The sequence below is a fragment of the Seriola dumerili genome, unplaced genomic scaffold (genome assembly GCF_002260705.1).
Source record: "Seriola dumerili isolate Sdu_G_001 unplaced genomic scaffold, Sdu_1.0 BDQW01000273.1, whole genome shotgun sequence".
NCBI classification, from domain to species: Eukaryota; Metazoa; Chordata; class Actinopteri; order Carangiformes; family Carangidae; genus Seriola; species Seriola dumerili.
Genome location: NW_019174528.1, coordinates 812,388 through 834,776, shown reverse-complemented (window position 1 = coordinate 834,776; position 22,389 = coordinate 812,388). Strand labels below are relative to the sequence as shown.

Genomic DNA, 22,389 nt, shown 5'->3' with positions numbered 1-22,389 from the left:
AATGTGCTCAGCCGTAGTTTTTACATATCAATATGAAATAATAGAAATGTGTTGCATTATCAAACAAAAACTGTCATTTTCTGTTGCTTTTTTTTTGGGCTGTTTTTCCAGATTCAATAACAGAACGACGTCTGATTGCGATGAATACGTCTACATGCATGTGACACTGGAACAATCAAACAAAGCCAAGTATGAAAAGACGGATTATTTTGTTACGTTAATCTTGGCAAATCAAAAAACCAAACCATGAAGCTGTGTACCATTTTCATCACTGGTGGTCGGTCTCTTTCCAATGTGAACAGCGTCCACGTAGAAATCGGCACCGGTGGCGTCTTTGTAGAGGTAAAACTCCAGCAGCTCGTATCCGCTCCCGACGTACTCGGCCTGCAGAGAGCTCTGCAGGTTCACGCACTTGTAGCTCCATCTGTGGAGAAACAATCACACGTACATGCTGCAGTTTAGCTGAAGAATAGAGGAAGAATGAGTAACCAGTGTTTATACTGTATCTGACACATCAGACTCTTTATGGTCTCTACTGACTCTGGGCCCTTTGTGAAGAGAGTGTTGATCTTTGCCGTCTCTGTCTTGGTTTCGCCTTCGCTGTTGCGGTAAGTGAACTTCATTCCAACTTCATCCTTCAACATTCCCTTGTATGCGAAGCAAAGCTGGAAGGAAAGGTAAATATTGAATCAACAGTTCAATCACAGTAGAAGCAAAGATTTAATTCCAGACCAGGTCCAAACTACCAAGGTTCAACAGAAGAGGATCAGCGCCAGACGGGAAAAAACATTTTAAAGTCCGAATTCTTAAAAAAATAAATTGACATGTGGCCCTGATCCTCTTGCATATGGTTAAGCTCACATGTCCATTATGTTTTTAACTGCATTCACTTATGATATAAATTCTTTGACAATCTAACCAGATGTACAAAATCAATAAATAACACAGTGGTTGTTTCACCATGGAGTGTTGGTCCAGTGACACTGGTCCGTAAACGTCCCCGGACTCTGTCCTGTAGCTTTCCTTGAAAAGAACCTGAGCGTTCTTCAGAGACCACAGGCCACAGAAACCAGAGTGTTTCACACGAGTCCCTTCCTCAGGAGTCGCACCAGCAAACTGGTGAGAACACAATGAGAATCTAAAATCAGATACTCTCCAAAGCTTTACACCAACGTCTGGTAAGTGCGTGTTTTTTTTTTTTTTTGTTGCACTGACCTGAGAGTTGTCATCTTCAAAATCTTTGAAGTATTTCACAGTGGTGCCTTCAGTGGTCAGGATCTCACCTGGACACCAGGCTTTCATCATGTCCTCCAGAGCCGACTGCACCTGTTCACAGTCACACACGCTGCACGTTAGTATTTTTTCTGCAGCTTCATTCAGTGAAAAAATGCAACATGAAAATCAATTTAAAGACATTATTCCAAGATCTCTGTTTACAACCTGCAGGATTAGTTTTGACTGATTTGGGGGATTCTGAATTTCAGGTTAAAAACTTTCCTCAAACATCAGTAAATAAAAACTTTTAAACATGATCCCAACCACACTGAGATTAAGGTGAATTACAGATGTGTGAACACAAAGAGAGACAGTTTAAGTCTCAGACCTCAGCCTCAGTTGCGTTGTAGGCGATGGGCTTTGTGGGGACGCCCCCCCAGAGCAGAGTGAAAGTCTCCATGCTGCTCCTCCCCTTGGTGACCTCCACGACAGTGATGTTGGTGTCAGAGCCAAAAACCTCATAGTGAAGAGGTTCAAAGTCACCTGAAGTCAAAAAAGACAGATTTAATCAATTAGCTATTTGTTGCACTTTTGCTGCTGAAACTAAATATAACAGTGATGCTCTTTAGAAGTCTGTTATGTCAATTTAAAACAAATCTTTGTACAATACTCAGCACAAAACAAATATTATACACTTTTGTTTATCAAGGTACGAATCTATTGAACATCATTTGAATCTGTAGTTGATACTGAATACTGTCTGTCTCTTCTTACCTCTGTCAGAGTTGAATGTGACTGTGTAGTGAGATCCTTGGCTGTCATCCTGTTTGGTGACCTGAACTGTGTCGGGTTTGATGGACCAAAGGTCGTTCAAGACAACCTCCATCATCTCTGCTGAGGCGCTGACTGGGATTGGTCCTGGAGAAGACAAACACAAAGCTCACTGTAGTTTTATTAGATCAGAGCAGAAGTCTAAGGGTTTTCCTTTTGGTCATTCCACATTACCAGTCTTTGCGTCCCCGTAGCCAAGGCTGAAGAAGGTGTTCCCACAAACATGGCTGGCACAGCTGCTGCTGACGCTCACCTTCTGGACCTCTTTGAATCCGGCAGCATTGGTGGGCCACGAGTCAAAGGTAACCACCTGAGTGACAGTGAAAAGGAGGCAACAAAGATGAGTCATAAAATTTAATTCTTTAGAATAGGAAGAGAATTTACATTTTTATGAATTTGCTTTTTTTTGTACCCAACTTCCCTCAGCGTGCTACATTTACTTAATTTAGTGATCTCCTTCATTCTCTGATGTGACATTTACACATACATTTGTGAACAACAGTGCTAGCAATAATGCTAACACTGCAACAGCAAGAGAAGGAGATCTTTTCAACAAGACAGCTGCATTGTTTGATTAAAATAAGTCCTAAAATCGTTGGCATCGCTTGTCTTATTTAAGTGGAAAACTGCCAGAAAGGAGAGAAAAGTCCTTATTAGAGGACCGGCACAAACCAGCTAATGCTAAATTGTCATTAGCTGCCTTCAACAGTGTTGAAATGTTTTAAGGTAGATTTTACAAATTCATCCCAGATACAGTTAAGAGGTTTAAAATACAGTTAATTCTGCCTTCACAGATTCATGCTGATACATTTTTTTGTTAGTAAAGTTGGAGCCAGGAGACCGAACTAGCTTAGCTACTAGCTTAAACGGGAGCTAGCCTGGCTCTGTCCAAACGTCCCAAACTCTACCTACCAGCACCTCTAAAGATCACTAGTTAACACACTGTATTTAATCCACACAAAAGGAGCAGTGTCTTTCTTGGTCAGAGCCAGGCTAGCTGTTTCCCCCTGTTTCCAGTCTTTACGCTAGGCTAAGCTAATGATCTTCTTGCTAACCGTTGTAGCTTAACATTTAGCATACAGATAAGAGAGTGAGAGGTATAAAAACATTGACGTATTTGCTAATTTTATTTTTTTTATTTTTTTTTAACAGAATAAAGAAACAGGTTAGCATCAGGTGAGCCACCACATACCTGTTCCTCATCGAACACGTCGTATTCAGCCACGATTCTCTGGACCTCGTTGACAGCATCTTTCGTCTGGTCCTCCGTGAAGGAACTCTCCTCTCGGAACAAGCCGAGGTTGAGACTCGACTGACCGCCATATTCTTGTTGAAGTATTTCCATGTAGTAGCTACAGAAGATTTCGATTTTTAGTTATTTTCGATAATATGGTCACAGCTGTTGTTTTGAAAAGTGCTACATAAATTAAGTTTTATTATTATTGTTGTTATTATTATTATTATTATTAGTTAAATAAAATAAATAGAACTGTACTCCCATACTTACGGTTTTCCTTTCTCTAGCGTCATCACCTCAGACTTTTGTGACTCCAGTTTGAAGAAGTCTGAGACATAATTTGGCTGATAAGCAACTTTAACCTGAATAAATAATGATAATGATATTCTGTCAATGTAACAAAATGAATACATAAATAAATAATATAGTGTAGAATAATATAATAGCGTGGTGGTGTTATGGCAGAATAGTAACTTTAATAATAATATGTGTTATTGTGAACTACACCGTCATGTCATACCTTGTCCTCTGGGCGGCTGGAGTTGCTCAGGTACAGCTCACACCTGTCGTCACAGTGCAGGTAGATGGTGTAGTTGCCGCTGGCCGGAGGGACGAAGAAGCCTCTGGATCGCGAGGTGAAAAGATCCAGTGAGTAATTGAACCTGTGCGGCATGGAGTCGATCCAGTGCCACCAGTATCCCGTCGTGTTGTCGTCGTAGTTCCAGATGTCGGTCAGGTAACGGGGTCGCGTGTTGTTCCACACCTCCATCTTCAAGCCGCGCCCACCTGGACGTACGTGTGAGAAGAATTCAAATGATTGGTGGTGTATCTACATTAGATCGTTAATCAATATGTCAGCCAACAGAAAATTAAATGGCAACTATTGGAGTCAAATAAACACACGAGGGGAGAACAGACACAGCCGCCATATTGTTTTTGGGTTGTCCGTCTCCTTCTCGTGGACGGGATATCTCAGCAACATCTGGACAGAACTTCTTCAAATTTGGTAAAAACGTTCATCTGGACTCAAGCTCACAAAACACCTGTTAGCCAGTACTCAAGACACACAGCAATAATGAGAACATTTCACACAAATGCTTCATATTCTCTGTGACTCTGGATAAACAGGGATGTGGCCTGGACTAGTCTGAGTGGAGGAGGTGATTCTAGTTTCAAAATCTTTGGCTTTAAAAAAGAAATCAAAATAAATCTGAATTTTATTTAAATCATTTTCTGCTAAAGGAAGAAATCCTGATACAAAAGGTTGTAGAAGTTAAAAACCTGCGGCCGTATCTGCCGCTGACGTCGGCTCCCGTGAGAAGTTATTAACATGACACGAGGTGAAAAAGGTGTTTGTGTTACAGTCTGATAACAGATGATCTGATTACTGTTCAAAGCACATCAAAGTGTCCTCACACTTGATGGACCGTGACAAGTGATGGGATGATGATCACCATCTTCTAGACGACAGGTTTGTTGACAGATACTTGAAATTCTTCCAGTGATCGAGCGACTGATGCCGGTGCGTTGTTCAGATGTTGACACAGCACGACACGAAGCAGCAGGATGGATGGAGACGAGTGTCGGTTGCTTCATATTGGAAGATAAAGCGACAGAGGCGGCGGCGCGTCCTCACCTGGGTAGACTCCTGAGTCGTTGCTGATGAGGCGCTCAGGGGTCCTGCACGTGATTCTGACGTCAGACACACTCTGGATTTCACACGGCAGACCTGAGGAGAAACGTCAGGGACTGAGAGCTCGCAGCAACTTTCCACTTCCACACAAAACAAAGAAGAACACCGGCTTCACAGGATGAAGTAAAATACAAAGTGAAGTGTGTTATCTTCCCTCCTCAGCTGAAACATAATGTTTGTGAGATCATGGGTTCAGCTGTAAATACAAGTCTCTTTCTTTTCTTCAGTTGCACAGTAAAGAGCTGCTATTCCTCCTTTCTTTACCAACTCCTGCACAGCGCTGGAAAGTGCGTTTACTCAAGAACAATAGAATAAAACTTTACTGACATTTCTCTACTTTATACTTTTACTCCTCTCCATTCAGGGAAATATTGTCCTTCACCACAGTAATCTGACAGCTGCAGTTACTCTGGTTGATTATTACACGTGACTTTATGAAACATTTATTATAAAGTCAGCAGCACTTTGAGAAAATGGCACTTAAACATACATCAGCCATTACACACTGATATAGTGTATAACAATGACATTTCTCTGCATAATAAACACTTATGGTTTTGATATGTTCTGTACACGTTTGTACTGTTTGGTAAGATTTAGATTACAGGACTTTTACTGATGATAAAGTCATTTCACAGAGTGTCGTTGCTTCTTTTACTGAAGTGAAGGATCCAAACTTTCGATTCCTTTCACTCAACTTTTGTCACATATTTGTGACATTTTGTTTCTGGATGCTCTTTGTAAAAGCTGTTTCCTGTGGTGTACACAGTTTATGTACCTTTCACTTCAGTGCTGTATTTTATCTATAGTAGATGCTCGTAAGGTTTATACACTATTCTGTTTTAAAGGCTGTTGTGACGCTTCAGTTGCAGGAGCATGAAATCAATAAAGATTATCTTTGTTTTACAGATTGAAAAATATCCAGAGAGGTCTCTGAGACTGTGCGAGCTCTGTGATCCGGGAAAGTTAAAAAGACCGTCTCATTTTCTGCCGTATTTCAAATGTTCAAGAGGTAAGTGAAAAACGTTGAATGATCTGTGTCCAGACGGTGACGGCTGTTTTTAAGTTTTCTACCTGTCAAGCTGGAGAAAAGGTCGACAACTAATTAGTCTTTACTGTGCTTTGATTTCTCGGGTCGGTTACAGTTACACACACTATCAGTCATATAGGAATTTTATTGTAGTGATTCTTGTGTGTCATGTTGAAATGGACGCTCTTTATTCTGTATCTGGTTTATTTTCATTAATTTCTTCTGAGCTCTTGAATTTGCTCAAATGCCAAATATTAAGTTTTGTGGTTCTCGTCATTTGACAATCTGTTCTTCTCTCTTTGTTCTGTCACTTTGCTGCTGTGACGCCAGTGTGGGACTAATAAAAGAATATCTTATCTTATTATGATTGAGGAAAAATGACTTGTTGTCAATCGTGACACGTGAACAGCAGCTTCAGTGACTCATGAAGTCTCGAGACAGACAGAGCAGTGGAGGGTTTGTCGTGGTCGGCTGCGTCTCTAAGCTGTGTGAGATTCTTCCTTCCACTCAGAGACAACTCGACACTTTCCTTTTGTTGTGAAGAATGTGCAGCTTGTGTTGAGCTGAAAAGGATTATCACCATCGCATGACTTCAGTCCCGCGACAACCTGTGAAGGTTTGTTTAGTGGAGATCTGTTTGTGCTGAACACTTTGTTCTGTCACACAACCACATCGTGAAGTTGTCACGGTAACAGACTCTGGCTACAGGTGGGGAGTTTCCACCTTGGTGGAGACGGTTACCTCCGACCAGGACACGTGCCGGGCGATCGGTTTGGTCGAAGAAGCGGCCGTGGACGGTCAGCAGGGTCCCGCCCACCACGCTGCCATTGGATGGAGAGACTCCTGTCACCTCTGACCAAGAAGAGCAACAAATAAACACACACAGAAACACAGCAGATACTTAATGTGAATAAATGTTGCTGTCCCCATACTCACATGTAATATATGTACATATATAAAAAACACATGTAAAAATTAAATATAAAATCTATTAGAAATTGGAAAATTAGAATATAATTTCATATATTGACATATATGTCTAGCTCATATTAATATGCATGTTTATTGTATATTACAATATATTGATGACATATGTTACATAAATATATATCCATCCCAGATGTAACATATGATAAATATAATATGTTGATATTATATGCAGTGGGCTCCACTTTCCCAGAAAGGGAAGAGACATGTTTAAAATGAATAAGAAAACCATAAATTAACATAGAATTATTATATGAATGTCGTTCTAATAAACGTTTACATATATATTAAATATATATCGTTAACATGGTCACAACATGTTTTACCATATCAAAATGAATCATATAGATATGTTTTAATATATATACATATACAGATTTTATTATGGGTATTTTATATATGTTATAAACTTACCTTCATATATCCAGAGGATGTATATATGTGATAATAATATATCCCCTATAGGTGACATGCATGGTTTTTCTGTATGGGTCTGACATACCTGCAAAAGTCTGGAACATGGAGAGTTTGCCCAGAGCTGAAACCCTGTACAGATTCTTCTCTGGTAAACTCCTGCAGATCATAAAGAAAAAATAATTGCACATTAACATTGTTTTAAGTTTGAATATACACAGTGCTGATCATTTTCTGAATGTATGGAAATCTTAAAGTGATGTTTCACCTTCCAAATTCACTGTCCAGAATGTAAGTGAGGTTGTGATGCCCTGAAGGTCACATGACATCATCATTAAAGGACAGTTTCTAAATGAATTATTATTTTTTAATGTATATTAAAGAGCATTTCTAACCATCTTACCGACATATGTCCCTGTCATCTTGCAGCTCATTTCTCCCCAATGAGAAGTTTCTGAAGTCAGTCGTAGGTTATATCTTCAGAAACATTAGAAACACGTTTAATATAAAATAACCAGCTCCCTTGAACTTAATGTTTTCAGAAGCTGCTATGCAACATATCTGAACTTGATATTTCTGTTGTTTTCTATGCAAATTAACATCTTAAAAGAATTATATTTAATTATAGGATATAAAGGGAATTATAGGATGTAGAATTATAACTTCATTTCTGAATGCACAGTCCACATCTGGACAAACTACTTACAGTTCATCTGACTCTGGTTTGAGCAGCTGGCAGGGCATCCCTCCCATGTAGGATCTGGTACAAACAATTAAGTTGAGTTTTAATCTGCAGTTAAATGTCTAAATGAAATTCTTTATTATAAAGCCATTAAATAAACCTTCTTTACCCGTAACTTTAAATCTTAAACCCACATTTTATTAAAGCGAGTGAATAAATGTCAGTGGGTTGAGAAAGTTTCTATTGTTTCCAGTGCAAAAAGAATCATATTTGATTATGGGATATTACAGGACTTCCTTCAGTTCGTCAGGTCGTTTTAAAGAACGATACTTTAATGTTTTGGTGACGTCAGAATTTGAAGATTTTGAAAGTAAAGGTGAGTTTTTACCTCAGGAATCTGACGTTGAGGCCGTTGGAGCTGACGGCCGTGTTGCTGCCGTACACGTCAGTGTAGATGCGTCCGTGCACCGTCACCAACGAGCCTGCAGAGAGTTTGAAGAAGGTTTAAATTGAAGTTAAACTGGACTCAGTGGAATCTGCACATATACAGAAGTCAAGAGTGGACCTGGGGGGCCGCTGGCTGGACTCAGGGATTTGATAGTGGGGGTGCGATACCAGACAGTCTGAGGAGAGGTAAAGTACAGATGGAAAAAGAGGATCAATCACTGATCAATCAGTTGACTCGTGAACCAAAGTGTCGCATGAAGTGCAAACGTACATAGAAGCTGCAGTGGTATGACTTGTACACGCCGTAGCAGATGTTGCTGTCAGGAACGGGAACACCGTCCACACTCACACGGACCACATAGTGACCGCTCGGCATCGGCCTGCGGCGGACAAACATAATCAATGTGGTGACACGTGCTGGTGGGGCGGAGTGGATGCTCTTTAAAGGAGCCTGGAGGATACCTGGTGTAACACAGGATCTGGCTTCCGTGTGTCGAGTCTCTCTCCACGTCACAGGGGACGGACAGAGTGTCCGACACCAGAGTCACTCGGTTCCCAAACGTGTCGTCTGTCGGGTTCAGCTGGAACTGACGCTCCTGGGCAAAACCTGGAAACACAAACACCCCATAATAATCCCCTGTAGAACTATAAAGGCCAAAGAGTCAAAGAGAGACCTGTGTAAATCACAGGTGTGTATCACTGTGTAAACGTGAAAACTAACCTTTACTGACGCGGATGAGTTGAAATGTGTTGATCTAAGTCTTAGCTTCATAAAAACAGCACAATATATGAATCAAATAGTAGATGAATGTAGAATAAAAGCCTAAAATGACCCTGATGTTAGCGGCCTGCTTATTGGCCTTCTAGCTCCAGATGTGAGTCACATGATCTCACAAGAATATGAACCTTTGATTGGACAGCGACAGACTCTAACAACATTTAAACCACATGTGTTATCACCAAGATATTGATAGAAACAAATAATCCGCACGTGCAGCTACTGAAACATATTGAATTGTTTTATGCGTCATAATCTGTTTAAATTGATTTAATAAATAACATTTACAGTTATTTTTAAATATGAGTTTTAAGCTTCATAACTTTGGATCAAACGACCATCAGCAGCTTTTCTCACCGTTTCCTGAGATGGTGAGTCGAGTTGCGCCATTGATGCTTCCTCGATGTGGAGACACGTAGTTAATGCGCTGAGCGGCTGCAATATAGAAACAACACATTATACATATATTATAATATGTAATATATATATTGGTTTCCCCTCTGAGCAGCTGGCTGCTGATTGGTCAGGAAACTAGACGTGAAGAAAGCAGGTTAAAAGCCAACAGAGATTATGAATGAAACGTGTTTCTGACAGAGACTCACTGCAGCAGCAGCAGCAGCAGAGCGCGAGGAGAAGAGCCGCCGGCTTCAGCGCGGGCTCCATCCCGGAGATTTCCCAGAGTCCCTGCTGCCTCACCTGCGGTCTGCGTCCAGGTGCAGCTGAGGGGGAACCAGGTGACACCAAACAGGCAACTTTAAACAAAACGATGTTTCTGAAGGACTTTACATGAAACCACGTGTGTGATGGAAAAATTAAACATTAAAAGAAAAGGAAAATGTCTGAAAATTTAAATACAGTGAGGAATTATTAGATTAATAAAGTAGGTTAGACACAACTCCCTACGTCACAGCCATGTTGTTATTGAATGCAGAACAATCAATAGGAGTCACCAGAAATATTGATTCATATTGTGATTTTAAAATGAATAAAAACTCACCTGTCAGTTAGAAAACGTCTTTACCTGCTGGATGGATGAGGTGTTCAGAGAGAGAGAGAGAGAGAGAGAGATAGAGGTAGAGAGACACTGTCGGTTCAAAGAAAGGCGCACTAACTCTTTATAAAGCAGCTGAGCTCCGCCTCTCACCTGGAAGTGGGAGGAGCCTGTCGACATCAAACCTCAGCCTGAGTCTGTTGATGAAATCAAACCATCCGGAGTCAGACTGGGGGAGAGGGAGAGGGCGGAGTGATGGCAGAGAAGGAGAAGAAGAAGAAGAAGAAGAAGAAGAAGAGGAAGAGGAAGAACTATAAAAAGCCTGACAGTGAATTTGTGGAGTGGCTGAAAATAAAACATTAGAACATTAGAACAGATCAGTTACTGGAAAGCAAATATGAGCTGGGCCTTTATTAAAAAGTTGTTTGGCTCAACATGAAACCTGAACGTCAAGATGAAATCCAACCCTGAATAAATATTAGTCCTTCCTTTGTGAAGCCGCTTAGTGATTATTTATTTTTCCCAGCCACAGTGTATATCACATTCCATTATAAAGCCAAAATCACATTCCATTATAAAGCCAATTGTGCCTGATATTTAATCCCACACCTGCACAGTGGAAGTGTCGTGGAGACCGGAGCATCTTGTCACACTGATCATATCTCCAGAACCAGACACTCACCCCATGTTCCTCCTCCCTAAAAGTAAAACATCTAAACTGAACTATTCATGTAATAAAACTTGGACACGACGTTCATTTACATTATTTTTGTACATGATAGAGGAGAGAAAAGCTAGCTTGCGGTATAGCTAGCAGTAGCACACCTGTCACGCTGGGTTGTCTCAGTACTTTTTGTTGCTGTTGGCTCCATAGCCACGCCCTCTTCACGGCCACACCCTCTTCACGACCACGCCCCCTTCACGGCCACGCCCGCTTCACGACCACGTTACGCCCCTTCGCCTGATATTATTGGCTATAATTGGTGGAGGCGTGGTGACGTAAGGACACATAATATTTTCTTTTAAAAGAAGAGACTGATTTTTGAAATACGAATACAAGAGAAATAGATTTTTGGTTGTGGGCAGTTTTGTTTTTTCCAAACTTAATAAGTAGTGATGGTACGTATAGTGATCAACAGAGATGATTGGCTACAGACGTGATCCACACAAGAAAAAGAAAACCCACAAATCAGCAACTGCAGTATTTATGTGTATTTATTTAACATCTGTACACTGTAAAAGAAAATTCAAATTTTATGGAAAATAACTAAGTTTTCTAACAGTAATTTTCTGTTTTTTTTAATTGTGTACAAGAGTCTGTAAAATGACATTAATTATCTGTAATTAAAATGTAGCTTGTTATTATAAAGGTTAATGTCCATATGAACAATTTAAAGATTTTCTCTGTAATTTCAGGGTGAATCTGATTAGTTTTACATTTATGTGACTTCTACATTCAAACTTTGTAATTCCTGAACTTTTTTTCATCACATCAAACATTCAAACTTCAGATTGATTCACCTCTTTATGATGCAAACTTGTCTTGTGACAGTGAAGTTCACCTGTACCTTCATTCACAACTGTATTTTATGTTTAGCAATGATGGAGGCCCTGCACCACCTCCACCTGCAGTGTCCACACATGAAGATCTTCTCTTCCCAAACACAGACACAGTGTCTTATATGATGATATAGTATTTTTTAATGTAACTCTTGTGGCCATAACATTGTTCAGTCTGATCAGCTGTGCTCTTCCTTGTTCCCTACACCCTCACTGTCGTATTACACTCTCTGCCCCATGTCAGACATACAGTCACATGACTTCTGGACTCCACTGTAGCTGTAACACATTGAAGGAGGATTTTTCTTCATCTGCTCCGTTGCACCGTCACTTCTGGTAAAGATTCACTGACCTTTGTGGTATGTTGTGATTTGACTTATTAATTCACTGTATAGTTGGGATTCTGACATATATTGTCATATGTTGTCAGAACTATATGGAGAATACTGTGGAAAACAAGATCAAACTGAAGCTAAAAACAACAGACCACCCCCCCTCAGCTCCACAGCCCCCCCTCTTTCAGAGGTGACATCATCACCTCCTCATTATAGGAACCTTAACAGGCAAGATAGACCAATGGAGAAATGCCAGTTTTAGTTCTTCAGATCATCCCGGGGCTCTGAAGAACTATTTGTGAATAATTGGTTGATATTGTAAATTTACATCTGAATATATTAAATAAAAGTGTTATAAAGTCAATAGTGGTGTGTTTGTTATTTGTAATTAAGTTTCCAACCCCACTTTAGTTGAAAGACTACATACAGAGACTTAACAGTCTAATTAGCATTTCTTCAGTTTATTATATTTTATGAGAAATGTAAGAAAATTGATCTGAATCTGAATCAGTAAATATTGTATTTAGATTGAGCTTCTACAGGTTTTAACATTACTTTACACTTAAAGATTCAATGTTGACACAAATACTGCAAGTTGAAGTTTGAGATGATTTTAATCTGTTTTACACAGTATTTTTTACTTTGTCTTCCAAAACAAAAGGTTTACTTTACAATATTAAGCTTGTGTTAATATTTCATTGATTGACACTTAATTTTATTATTAGGAAAAAGTTTCTCTGCAGAAACTTTAGTGGATTCACTTTATTGAAGGTGTTTGATCATAATAATTTAGGAAAAATCTGTAAAATAACAGTTTTTCTCTGTAGAAATATTAATAAAACTTTCCGTAAATGTATTATTTTTACACTTTATTTGAATTAGGATATTTTACTTTAATTTTACCATTTTTGTTTGGCAGCTGTTGCTGCCAGTCATTTGACCGTTTTTTTATGATTTTTTTTACCAGTGTATTATATTATCAGATGTGATTTCAGATGTGTTTTCCCTCAGACACAGAACTATGAGGAGCTGTGATATAAAAATCTGTCCTCACATGCACACTCCTTATCTGGTCCTGTCTGGTACAAACTAAGGAGTCCTTGTCCTTGAACACGCAGCTGCTTCTTTTTGACGTGAAGACTGTGAAGACGTCCTCAGAATTGTTCACACACACTTCCTGAACCTGCCTCCTTCTTCCCTCTTCCTAAAGTTCATGTACTTTCTTTGTTCGACATCAGTCTGCACTGACACTCTGCTGTGACTGTGCACTGATCCTTTGCAGAGCTCTTATTAAAATATACAAAGACAAACTTGGTCATTTTGTCAACTTTTCATTTTCACATTTCCATCACAAGCCTCAGAAACAAAGTGCTGTCAGGTCAGTGAACTGAGTTAGGACACTCTGCAGTGTGGGGATGTTTACAGCCGTGTTCATGTCATTACAACACAACATTTAGCAACAAGCAGCGAACACACCAAATCAAAGATGAGGCGTGTTTGACCTCCTGTACCACAGCAGGCGTCAGTGTATTATTAGTCCACAGTGAAGACATGAACAGACAGAGATCAGACTGTTACTGTAACCTCAGTGTTAATCATCACAGTGAGTCACACATTTCATACAACGCCACAGGGCACCAGGAGGAGTGACATCATTTCCTGTCTAACGACAAAAATATCCAGAGATTTATTTCTAGAGACTGCTGTGATTTGAGCTGCTGTATGGAGAGTCAGAGGTGCCACCCCAACTGGATTTTGAGGGTTATAATTTGGGTGTTGTGTTGGTGATTTAAGTTCCTGTTCACCTGTGTGGGGAAGTAAAGGGGGGGTCGTTATATTTTTTGTTCGTTGTGGTTATTTTGTTTGTTGTTAAGTTTGCACATGGTATAATAAGTTCATCTTTAGTCAATAAAGGTTTTTTGTTTTGCACGTATTTTGGACTGACAGCGAATCCTTTTCTTTGGTAGCGTGTCATACAATTGAAACCAGGCCCGACCTCAGACCAACCTCAGGCCGACCTCAGGCCGACCTCAGGCCCGACCTCAGGCCTGACCTCAGGCCCGACCTCAGACCAACCTCAGGCCCGACCTCAGGCCCGACCTCAGGCCCGACCTCAGGCCGACCTCAGGCCGACCTCAGGCTGACCTCAGGCTGACCTCAGGCCCGACCTCAGACCAACCTCAGGCCCGACCTCAGGCCCGACCTCAGGCCCGACCTCAGGCCCGACCTCAGGCTGACCTCAGGTTGACCTCAGGCTGACCTCAGGCTGACCTCAGGCCCGACCTCAGACCAACCTCAGGCCCGACCTCAGACCAACCTCAGACCCGACCTCAGGCCCGACCTCAGGCCCGACCTCAGGCCCGACCTCAGGCCCGACCTCAGACCAACCTCAGGCCGACCTCAGGCCGACCTCAGACCGACCTCAGGCCCGACCTCAGGCTGACCTCAGGCTGACCTCAGGCTGACCTCAGCTTCTCCGTCTTCCTGAAGTCGCTACACAAACATTAAACTTCGACACAATGTTAATAAAAGGGATGAAGTCTAAGTCTTTAACCGCTCTTGCAGCTGTGTGAGATTTTAGATCAACGAACACAGCTCTCTGTTCTTTCTTCGCTGTGTTAAATCTGACTGATTGAGAGGTTTATGTGAGACTTCATCAGTTATGAAGGAGGAAGACAAAGAAGTCTTTTTTTTTAAATGCAGTAAATTTACCAAACCACCTTTGCCTTCTGAGCTCGTGAATAAAAACGCATTTTTCTTTTCAAGGCTGGAAACAAAGAAACAGTACAAAGGTTAAATCCATTTCAGCTGCCACTATAGTAGGTTTTTCTCACTGCAGATATTTTGACATGTCATAGTAGAAAAAACAGGTAATAATCTATATGGAATAATAAAGAAATAATTTGATCTTCTTATAAACCAGGTCAGGTTTCGCCTGTAGCTTTACAGCGTCAGCGTTTACAACCCATTCACTCACATCACGTCACAGCAGGTTCTTTCAGGAGCCTCTGGGCAGGAGAAGTTCATCACCCGGGGTCAGCCCTATGTTCCCACATTTCTAAGAATGTTTTGAAAATTAGGCCCTATTTTCCCACAGTCTTATATGTTCCCATAAGCCCATGTCCACACTAACCCGGGTAATATTTATCCGGTTAGCCCTTCCGTCCACATTAGAACGGTGAATTCTGAAACTGAAAACGATGCTTAACAAAAACGATCGCTGAGGTGGATAAATGTGAAGACGCCGTGGAACGTGGATGAAAAGCGTTCTGAAAGGGTATAACAGGGGAATATCGGGCTGTGGGAACATAGACACGCTCCCCATCACCCAAAGAAACGCTTTGTTTTCTTACGTAACATCCAGGAGAACACCAGCAGAGCTCAACAAGCCTTTACAGTAACAGGGTAAATGTAGTTCTGTCAATCTGTCCTTTAAGACGAGATGACGAGAGAGAAAGCAGCTGATTTAGTTTTTAAAGTTTTTTATTCTTCATATTAAAGAAAACTAAACAACCAACATTAAAAAAAAACTAGAGTCACCTCCTCGTGGTCGTATCCCTCCGCCACTCAGACTAGTTCCAGGCCACATCCTGTTTAACCAGAGTCATGTGAAATATGAAGCATGTGTGACACTGAGTGATGGCTAAAGAATGTTTTCTGAGGTCACCGTGACTTTGACCTTTGACCCCCAAAATATAATCAGTTCACCGTTGAGTCCTAGTGAAAGTTTCTGCCAAATTTGAAGAATTCATTACAATATATATTGTGTCCACGAGACAGAGACAGAGACAGAGACAGAGACAGATGGACATACGTATGTACAGACCATCTGAAAACAAAATGGCTGCTTCTCTGACTGACGCTGGCGTGGAGAAATTAAAACTTTTTGTTCACAAAATAAGAAATTAAAATCGAAATCAATAATGCAATAAGGACAAACTGTACTGAGGGATCAGGAGCAGAGCAGCTACAAGCTGCAAGAGGCAAGAGGCATGAGGCATGAGGCAAGAGGCAAGAGGCATGAGGCAAGCTGCAAGAGGCATGAGGCAAGAGGCAAGAGGCATGAGGCAAGAGGCATGAGGCAAGAGGCAAGAGGCAAGAGGCATGAGGCAAGAGGCAAGAGGCATGAGGCAAGAGGCATGAGGCAAGAGGCAAGAGGCATGAGGCAAGAGGCAAGAGGCAAGAGGCATGAGGCAAGCTACAAATGATCAAGTCCTGCAGTTTGACCACAAAAGACGAAACACATCATCAAACAACATGAGCAACTATCACAGAACAGACTGAGACAGACAAAGACACAGACAGAGAGAGAGACAGACACAGACAGACAGACAGACAGACAGAGGGACAGACAGAGAGACAGACAGACACAGACAGAGGGACAGAGACAGACAGAGGGACAGACAGACAGAGGGACAGACAGACAGACAGACAGACAGACAGACAGAGGGACAGACAGACAAAGAGACAGACGGAGGGACAGACAGACAGAGGGACAGACAGAGGGACAGACAGACAGTAACTCAGCACAGATCCTTTATTACGACACAGAGGGAATTAAGAGGTCAGTGTTGAGTATAAAACTGTCATGTGAAGATTGATGAACGTGAACTTTGTTTATTCAGGGTTTTTACTCGGAGGCTCTTTTCATTTCATCTATTGTGTTATTCCAAAGAACATTATTGTCATTATAGAATATTATATAATACTATTATGTTGTTTTTCAGCCTTTTAGTGGACAAACATGTCACATTGTACCACGACGTAAAACAAATCTAAACATTAAACTAATATCTATCAATAGCATAGTGCCAGTTGTAAAAACTTAAATCATTGACCAATAAAAACGATAATTATCATCATCAATAATGATTTGATTCCACTCTTGTGCCTGTAGGATAAAGATGAAGCTACAGTCAGCAGCTGGTTAGCTTAGCTTAGCATAAAGACTGGAAACAGCTAGCCTGGCTCCTGCTAAAGCTCAGCAACATAAGTGTCAAAACGAGTTGTGGTTTTATGCGCTGGACTATTTCTTGGTATCTCTGCTATATATTTATTTATTTCATTTCCTGTTCTCAGGTCTCACCTGTAAACGAGATCTCCATCTCAATGTGACTTCCTCATCAAAGGAAGTATAAATAAAACTTGCCGGCCGAGAGCAGCGAGTCGCATTTTAACACTGTCAGTTCAAACAAACAAGATCCGACATGTTAATGAGATTCAGAGGTGCTGGCTTCAATCTCTCATCTTAATCTCCTATTTAATCTATAACCTATAATACCTATAATAAATACATAAATACATATTTCCTTAAAATATTTTCTATTGTTAATATCAACAATTTCTTTATGTAGAAATACTAGATTTAAAAAAAAAGCAAAGGAATCAAACTGAACTTTGAAGTTTCAGGCTGGTTAGTTTTTACATTATTCTCCAGTAACAGCAGATACACACCTTCACCTGTCTTACTGCTTCATGCAGGAGGAGGAGGAGGAGGAGGAGGAGGAGGAGGAGTGATGAAGGTGGTGCGGCTGTGAGCGACAGAACTCTTGAGAAACTAAAGATCTACTGTTAAAACTTCAGTGTCGTAGAAATCTGCTTCATATCATCAAGTTACATGTTTTTTTATTGGCATTCAGTTCAGCACACATGCACACACACATGCACACGCACACACACACACACACACACACACACACACGTCGTCCAGCAGGTTCACACACTGACTTCATCAACTTCCTCTCAACTGTAACATAGAAAACACGTTCCTGCAGAGCTGCTGCTGCACTGTGAGGTCACAAGTGTCTGAACAGGAAACAACTTTTCCTTTAAGAAAATAAAAGCATGCACTGGATGATATTTGAAGGTGAAAACTAGAAACTGTTGATTGTCAGCTTTAGAATCACAAACACTTCCCCGCTCACGCGATATAGAAATATATTCTTAAAATCATTTTAACATATGCATGATTGATCAGTGAGACAGAACGCACTTATTAAGCTCATCTGAAGTAAAACACGTATAAATTCCAGTCTCACTAAAAACGAGCCATATTATTAACAAGGCCGGTTACTGTGATCATACAAACCCACTGTCTCTGAATCCTCATGCTCTGAAATTTAATGATTTACTATATTATTATAAAATAATGCAAATGATATTCGGAGGGAAATCAAAGCCTCTCTCAGACTGTGTCCAAAAGATTTTACAACACAGGAGACAAAAATGATCAGAGAGGAGTCTGTCAGTTCACTGTTCACCAAGATGACAGGGATTAAAGGGAGATGTGTTTCTATTGTTGTTAAATCATGGAACAATGCAAAGAGAACATTTGTAAAAAATGTGTAAATCGCTTAAAAAAGAAAAAAAGAAAAAAGACGATTAAAAAAGATAAAGACAATTTAAAAAAAGATTAAAAAATGAATAAAAAAGGGGATTAAAAGATTCTGTTTTTCTGTCTATACTGTTTATATTTACTGTATTATGTGAGATGAACAAAAAACTACGACTCAAAAAATGTCTTTGTCTTCTTATGCAACATCCTGAACAACGAAACAGCCTCAAACACGAGGAGACAAAGACATTTCTGTCATTCCAGCCACAGATTATTTTTAGCACAAATCATCATCGCACTCATTCGTGAGAAAAAAGCAGAAACGCAGATCCAGCTGCATTTTTCTGCTTGGAACACAGAAATCAATCAAACAGGTCAAACAGGTTTTCAGCAACAATTAAGAGACAAAAGGCAGCAGCGCCCCCCAGTGACCAAAATAGGCATGACTTTATTTTTTTTCTTCCAAAACTGCTGCATAACAAACTAAAATCAATATGAAAAACACACAATACAAAATAAAAATAACACTTCAGCAATGAGAACAATGAGAACAAACATCAGTCTGATGGTTTGAGTTGTGGATTTACAGTGAGTTAAAAAAATGCCTAAGACGTGACTCCTCTGGTTCACAAGGTGGCGTGTTGAGCTAGAAACGCTCTGATTCTCTGCAGCAGCTCTTTCTTCACACTGTCTGGGACGAGCGCTGCAGAGAGGAGACGCACATTAACAAAGAGAAGAAGAGCTGTCCGTGTGAAACAGAAAGGTCTGTGTGACACAATCAGAAACAACAGTCCTGGAATAAATAAAGTATCTGTGACATTCTGCTGGATTACACTGCCCTGTCCTGTTTCTAATATCGTTTCTATCATCACTGACTCTCAGTCTCAGGATTTACTGAGAACAACGTTACGTCTCATACAACAGCCTCCAGTGAATATGAACTTCATGATGTTTGTGCTGCTGTTGAACTGCATCACATTTCACTGATACAAACTGCAACACAAATACGGAGTCACAGGAGCGCCACAAGAAAGAATATATCTGTAAAAGAATAAAAAAATAAATGTGGAAATATAAAGAGAAATAAATAAAACAATTTAGAAAATGCTTGTACTATATAGCTTTTGCTTTTACCAAATGATTTTGCTTTTGCTAGAATGGTAAAAGCAAAAACAATAGGTAAAAGCATTTCTGTTGTTTTATTTATTCCTGTTAATATTTCCACACTTATTTTCTTATTCTTTTACAGACTTATTCTTTTTCATGGCGCTCCTATGACTCCATACACACACACTGTCAACACATATTACTAATAATACCACTAACACCTTTCAGTCTAAAGCATGACGGCGTAGAAACAGAGATTAGAATCTGGATTCAAACTTCTAAAGCAAAAACTGCACCTTTCATCTAAAGTCGTTTTTAGTGTAAAAACACAAGTTGCTGTTTATGGAGCTGAGCAGCATTTGTCTCAGTGGAGCTTTATTTTACAAGAGTTTAGGCTTTTGTTCTCTTTCACTTAGAAACACACCGACTGCTGTGCTGCACATTATTTCATTTTTTTTTTTTTATTATTGCAAATCAACTTTCAGAATGTATTCTGCTCTCCTGGTCAGGAACTTCCCTCCTGTGTAAACGGGTCCGCTGTTCGCTCATCTGCAGCCTCAAACTAAGAGGAGCAAATATTTCCAAAAGCTTTTTAATTGAACTCAAAACATGTCAGTGTTAAATGTTTTAACGTCTTAAAATCCAGATTTCTCTTTTCTTTTCCAGAAGCTCTAAGTGTTGAAGTCTGTCTCGTGTTATTAGATATAAACTGTATCAGCTTGTTCCAGCTCTTCCTTGAAGCTGCATCATGTGATGATGGCTGAGATATTCTCAGCAAAGACTCCATGTTTCTTACGGTTTCACAGCAAATATTTGTATGGAGACTATTTCATTCAGTAGGGTTCGTATTTGTTTTTCAATACTTCATTCTGTACATAATCAATGCTCATAATGTACACTCAGCGGGCACTTTATTAGGAACACCATACTAATGCTTTGCTCTGAGAACAGCCTCAGTTCTCCGTGGCACTGACTACACAGGTGATGATGATGATGATGATGATGATGATGTTCTGCAAATCTCCTGTGCCACCGGATAATTCAGGTGTTTCAGTTTGAGACTTTAGCGTTGTGGTTTTTTATGGAGCATTATCCTGCTGGAGGGAGCCATTAGACGACGGTGAACTGTGGGTCAAACGTGTGCCAAACATTCCCCACACCATCGCACCCCCACCAACCTGGACTGTTGACACAAGGCCGGACGGGTCCATGGTCATGCTGCAGATGCCAAACTCTGACCCTACCATCCAGATCCAGATCCAGATCCAGATCCAGAAGACCAGGTCTTCAACTGTGCAGTGTTGGTGAGTCTGTGTCCACTGCAGCCTCAGGTTTGTGGTCTTGGTGACAGGAAGTGGAACCTCACATGGTCTCCTGCTGTTGTAGGTTTGACGTGTTGTTCACTCTGAGTGACTGTAGCCTTTCAATCAGCTCCACCTGGTCTGTCCATTCTCCTCTGACCTCTCTCACCAACACACAGCTGCTGCTCACCGGACGCTTTTTATCCCTCACACTCTGTGTGTGTGTGTGTGTGTGTGTGTGTGTGTGTGTGTGTGTGTACCCCAGGAGATCCAGAACCAGCTCATCTGACACCAACAATCATGGCACACAAATTCACTGAGATCACTGAAGCTTCTGACTGTATCTGCAGGATTTTATGTTGCACTGCTGCCATGTGATTGGCCGATTGGATAACTGCACGAATAAGCAGGTGTACAGGTGTTCCCAATGAAGTGCTTGGTGAGTGTATATTTTTAAATGACTCATCACTTGAATTTCTCTAAATTGGATCAATAAAGCTTATGATATATTATCTCATTTAATCCTGTTCTTTATGTCTCTTGCATTATTTTATTCACATGTAAAATTCTCACATTTAGAAGCTCTGACGTCTTCACCACAGTTGAAAACAAAGCACTGTGGGTTTAAACAAAGTGTGACTGTGCAGATTCACCCTTATTGTATTAGTGTACTGTCACAGTATTTATCCCCCCCCCCCCGTTTGCTCATGAACACATGAACGGTACCTCTGCCTTTAGGTGTGACTTCTGTGACGAGGTCCTCCACTGTGACGTGCTCCAGGCCCTTTTCTCTGATCACATCTGGACACAAGAGTTCATGAGTTTAGAGGTCCAGTTTCATAGGAACACACACTAGCGCACGCACACACACACACACAAACAAACAATTACATGCAGTACCTTTGCAGTGTGCTTTAAGCTGATCCTTCCAGCCACACTCCACCAGCTTCGCCCTGAGCAACTCTTTCAACCTGCCGCCACACATTTAGTTGACATTTTGTAAATACGTGTAAAGACACTGCACAGTCTCTAAACCACTCACAACCGAAAACACTGCAGAGAAAGACTCGCTTACCTCTCCCGCTCCCCCATTTCTATCAGCTTCTGGTTTATTGCAGCCCTCATCTGGGAGTCTTTGCTCATGATCTGTCGGGGAATCAAATAAAAACAGTAAATCTGTCAGTTTGGATGCAACTAAATGTGATAAATATGTGAAATATGGTTTAATTCAGCTAGCAATCAGGTAGACGCTACCTTTTGTCGGGATGGATCAGCTGGGGAGCACACCGTCCCTTCACTAAAGCGTACCGTCTGAAACGTTCGCGGCGGAACGGTTTAAGGGTTCCGCTTTTTTGGCGGTAAATTCGTCACACGTTACGTCACCGTGAAAAAGTCCGGTTTAATGACACAGTTCATCCTCAAGAGACGGCGTCTGGTTTTTAAACAC

General features: G+C 40.7%; 2 protein-coding genes across 2 annotated transcripts in view; both read right to left on the bottom strand.

Annotated features, from left to right (window-relative positions):
* pkhd1l1 (PKHD1 like 1) overlaps nt 1-9,771 on the bottom strand; it is a 43,200-nt gene extending 33,429 nt beyond the window's left edge. Inside the window, exons 1-21 of the mRNA XM_022757279.1 lie at nt 9,672-9,771; nt 8,999-9,143; nt 8,808-8,916; nt 8,655-8,712; nt 8,478-8,571; nt 8,114-8,167; nt 7,811-7,884; nt 7,676-7,718; nt 7,496-7,566; nt 6,748-6,858; nt 4,920-5,012; nt 3,804-4,069; nt 3,554-3,645; nt 3,239-3,398; nt 2,221-2,356; nt 1,990-2,133; nt 1,604-1,758; nt 1,216-1,326; nt 961-1,116; nt 541-665; nt 261-424 (exon numbers count right to left, since the gene is read on the bottom strand). Of these exons, the coding sequence (XP_022613000.1) occupies nt 261-424; nt 541-665; nt 961-1,116; nt 1,216-1,326; nt 1,604-1,758; nt 1,990-2,133; nt 2,221-2,356; nt 3,239-3,398; nt 3,554-3,645; nt 3,804-4,069; nt 4,920-5,012; nt 6,748-6,858; nt 7,496-7,566; nt 7,676-7,718; nt 7,811-7,884; nt 8,114-8,167; nt 8,478-8,571; nt 8,655-8,712; nt 8,808-8,916; nt 8,999-9,143; nt 9,672-9,771 (2,461 nt within the window). The remainder of the gene's footprint in view (nt 1-260; nt 425-540; nt 666-960; nt 1,117-1,215; nt 1,327-1,603; nt 1,759-1,989; nt 2,134-2,220; nt 2,357-3,238; nt 3,399-3,553; nt 3,646-3,803; nt 4,070-4,919; nt 5,013-6,747; nt 6,859-7,495; nt 7,567-7,675; nt 7,719-7,810; nt 7,885-8,113; nt 8,168-8,477; nt 8,572-8,654; nt 8,713-8,807; nt 8,917-8,998; nt 9,144-9,671) is intronic.
* Nucleotides 9,772-18,654: 8,883 nt separating this feature from the next.
* Nucleotides 18,655-22,275, bottom strand: LOC111230582 (transcription and mRNA export factor ENY2-2-like). The gene is made up of 5 exons (XM_022757365.1): nt 22,197-22,275; nt 22,018-22,088; nt 21,843-21,913; nt 21,669-21,743; nt 18,655-19,237 (listed from the first exon to the last, which is right to left on the bottom strand). The coding sequence occupies exons 2-5, from the start codon at nt 22,083-22,085 to the stop codon at nt 19,161-19,163; spliced, it is 291 nt and encodes a 96-aa protein (XP_022613086.1). The 5' UTR covers nt 22,086-22,088; nt 22,197-22,275; the 3' UTR covers nt 18,655-19,160.
* Nucleotides 22,276-22,389: the final 114 nt, after the last annotated feature.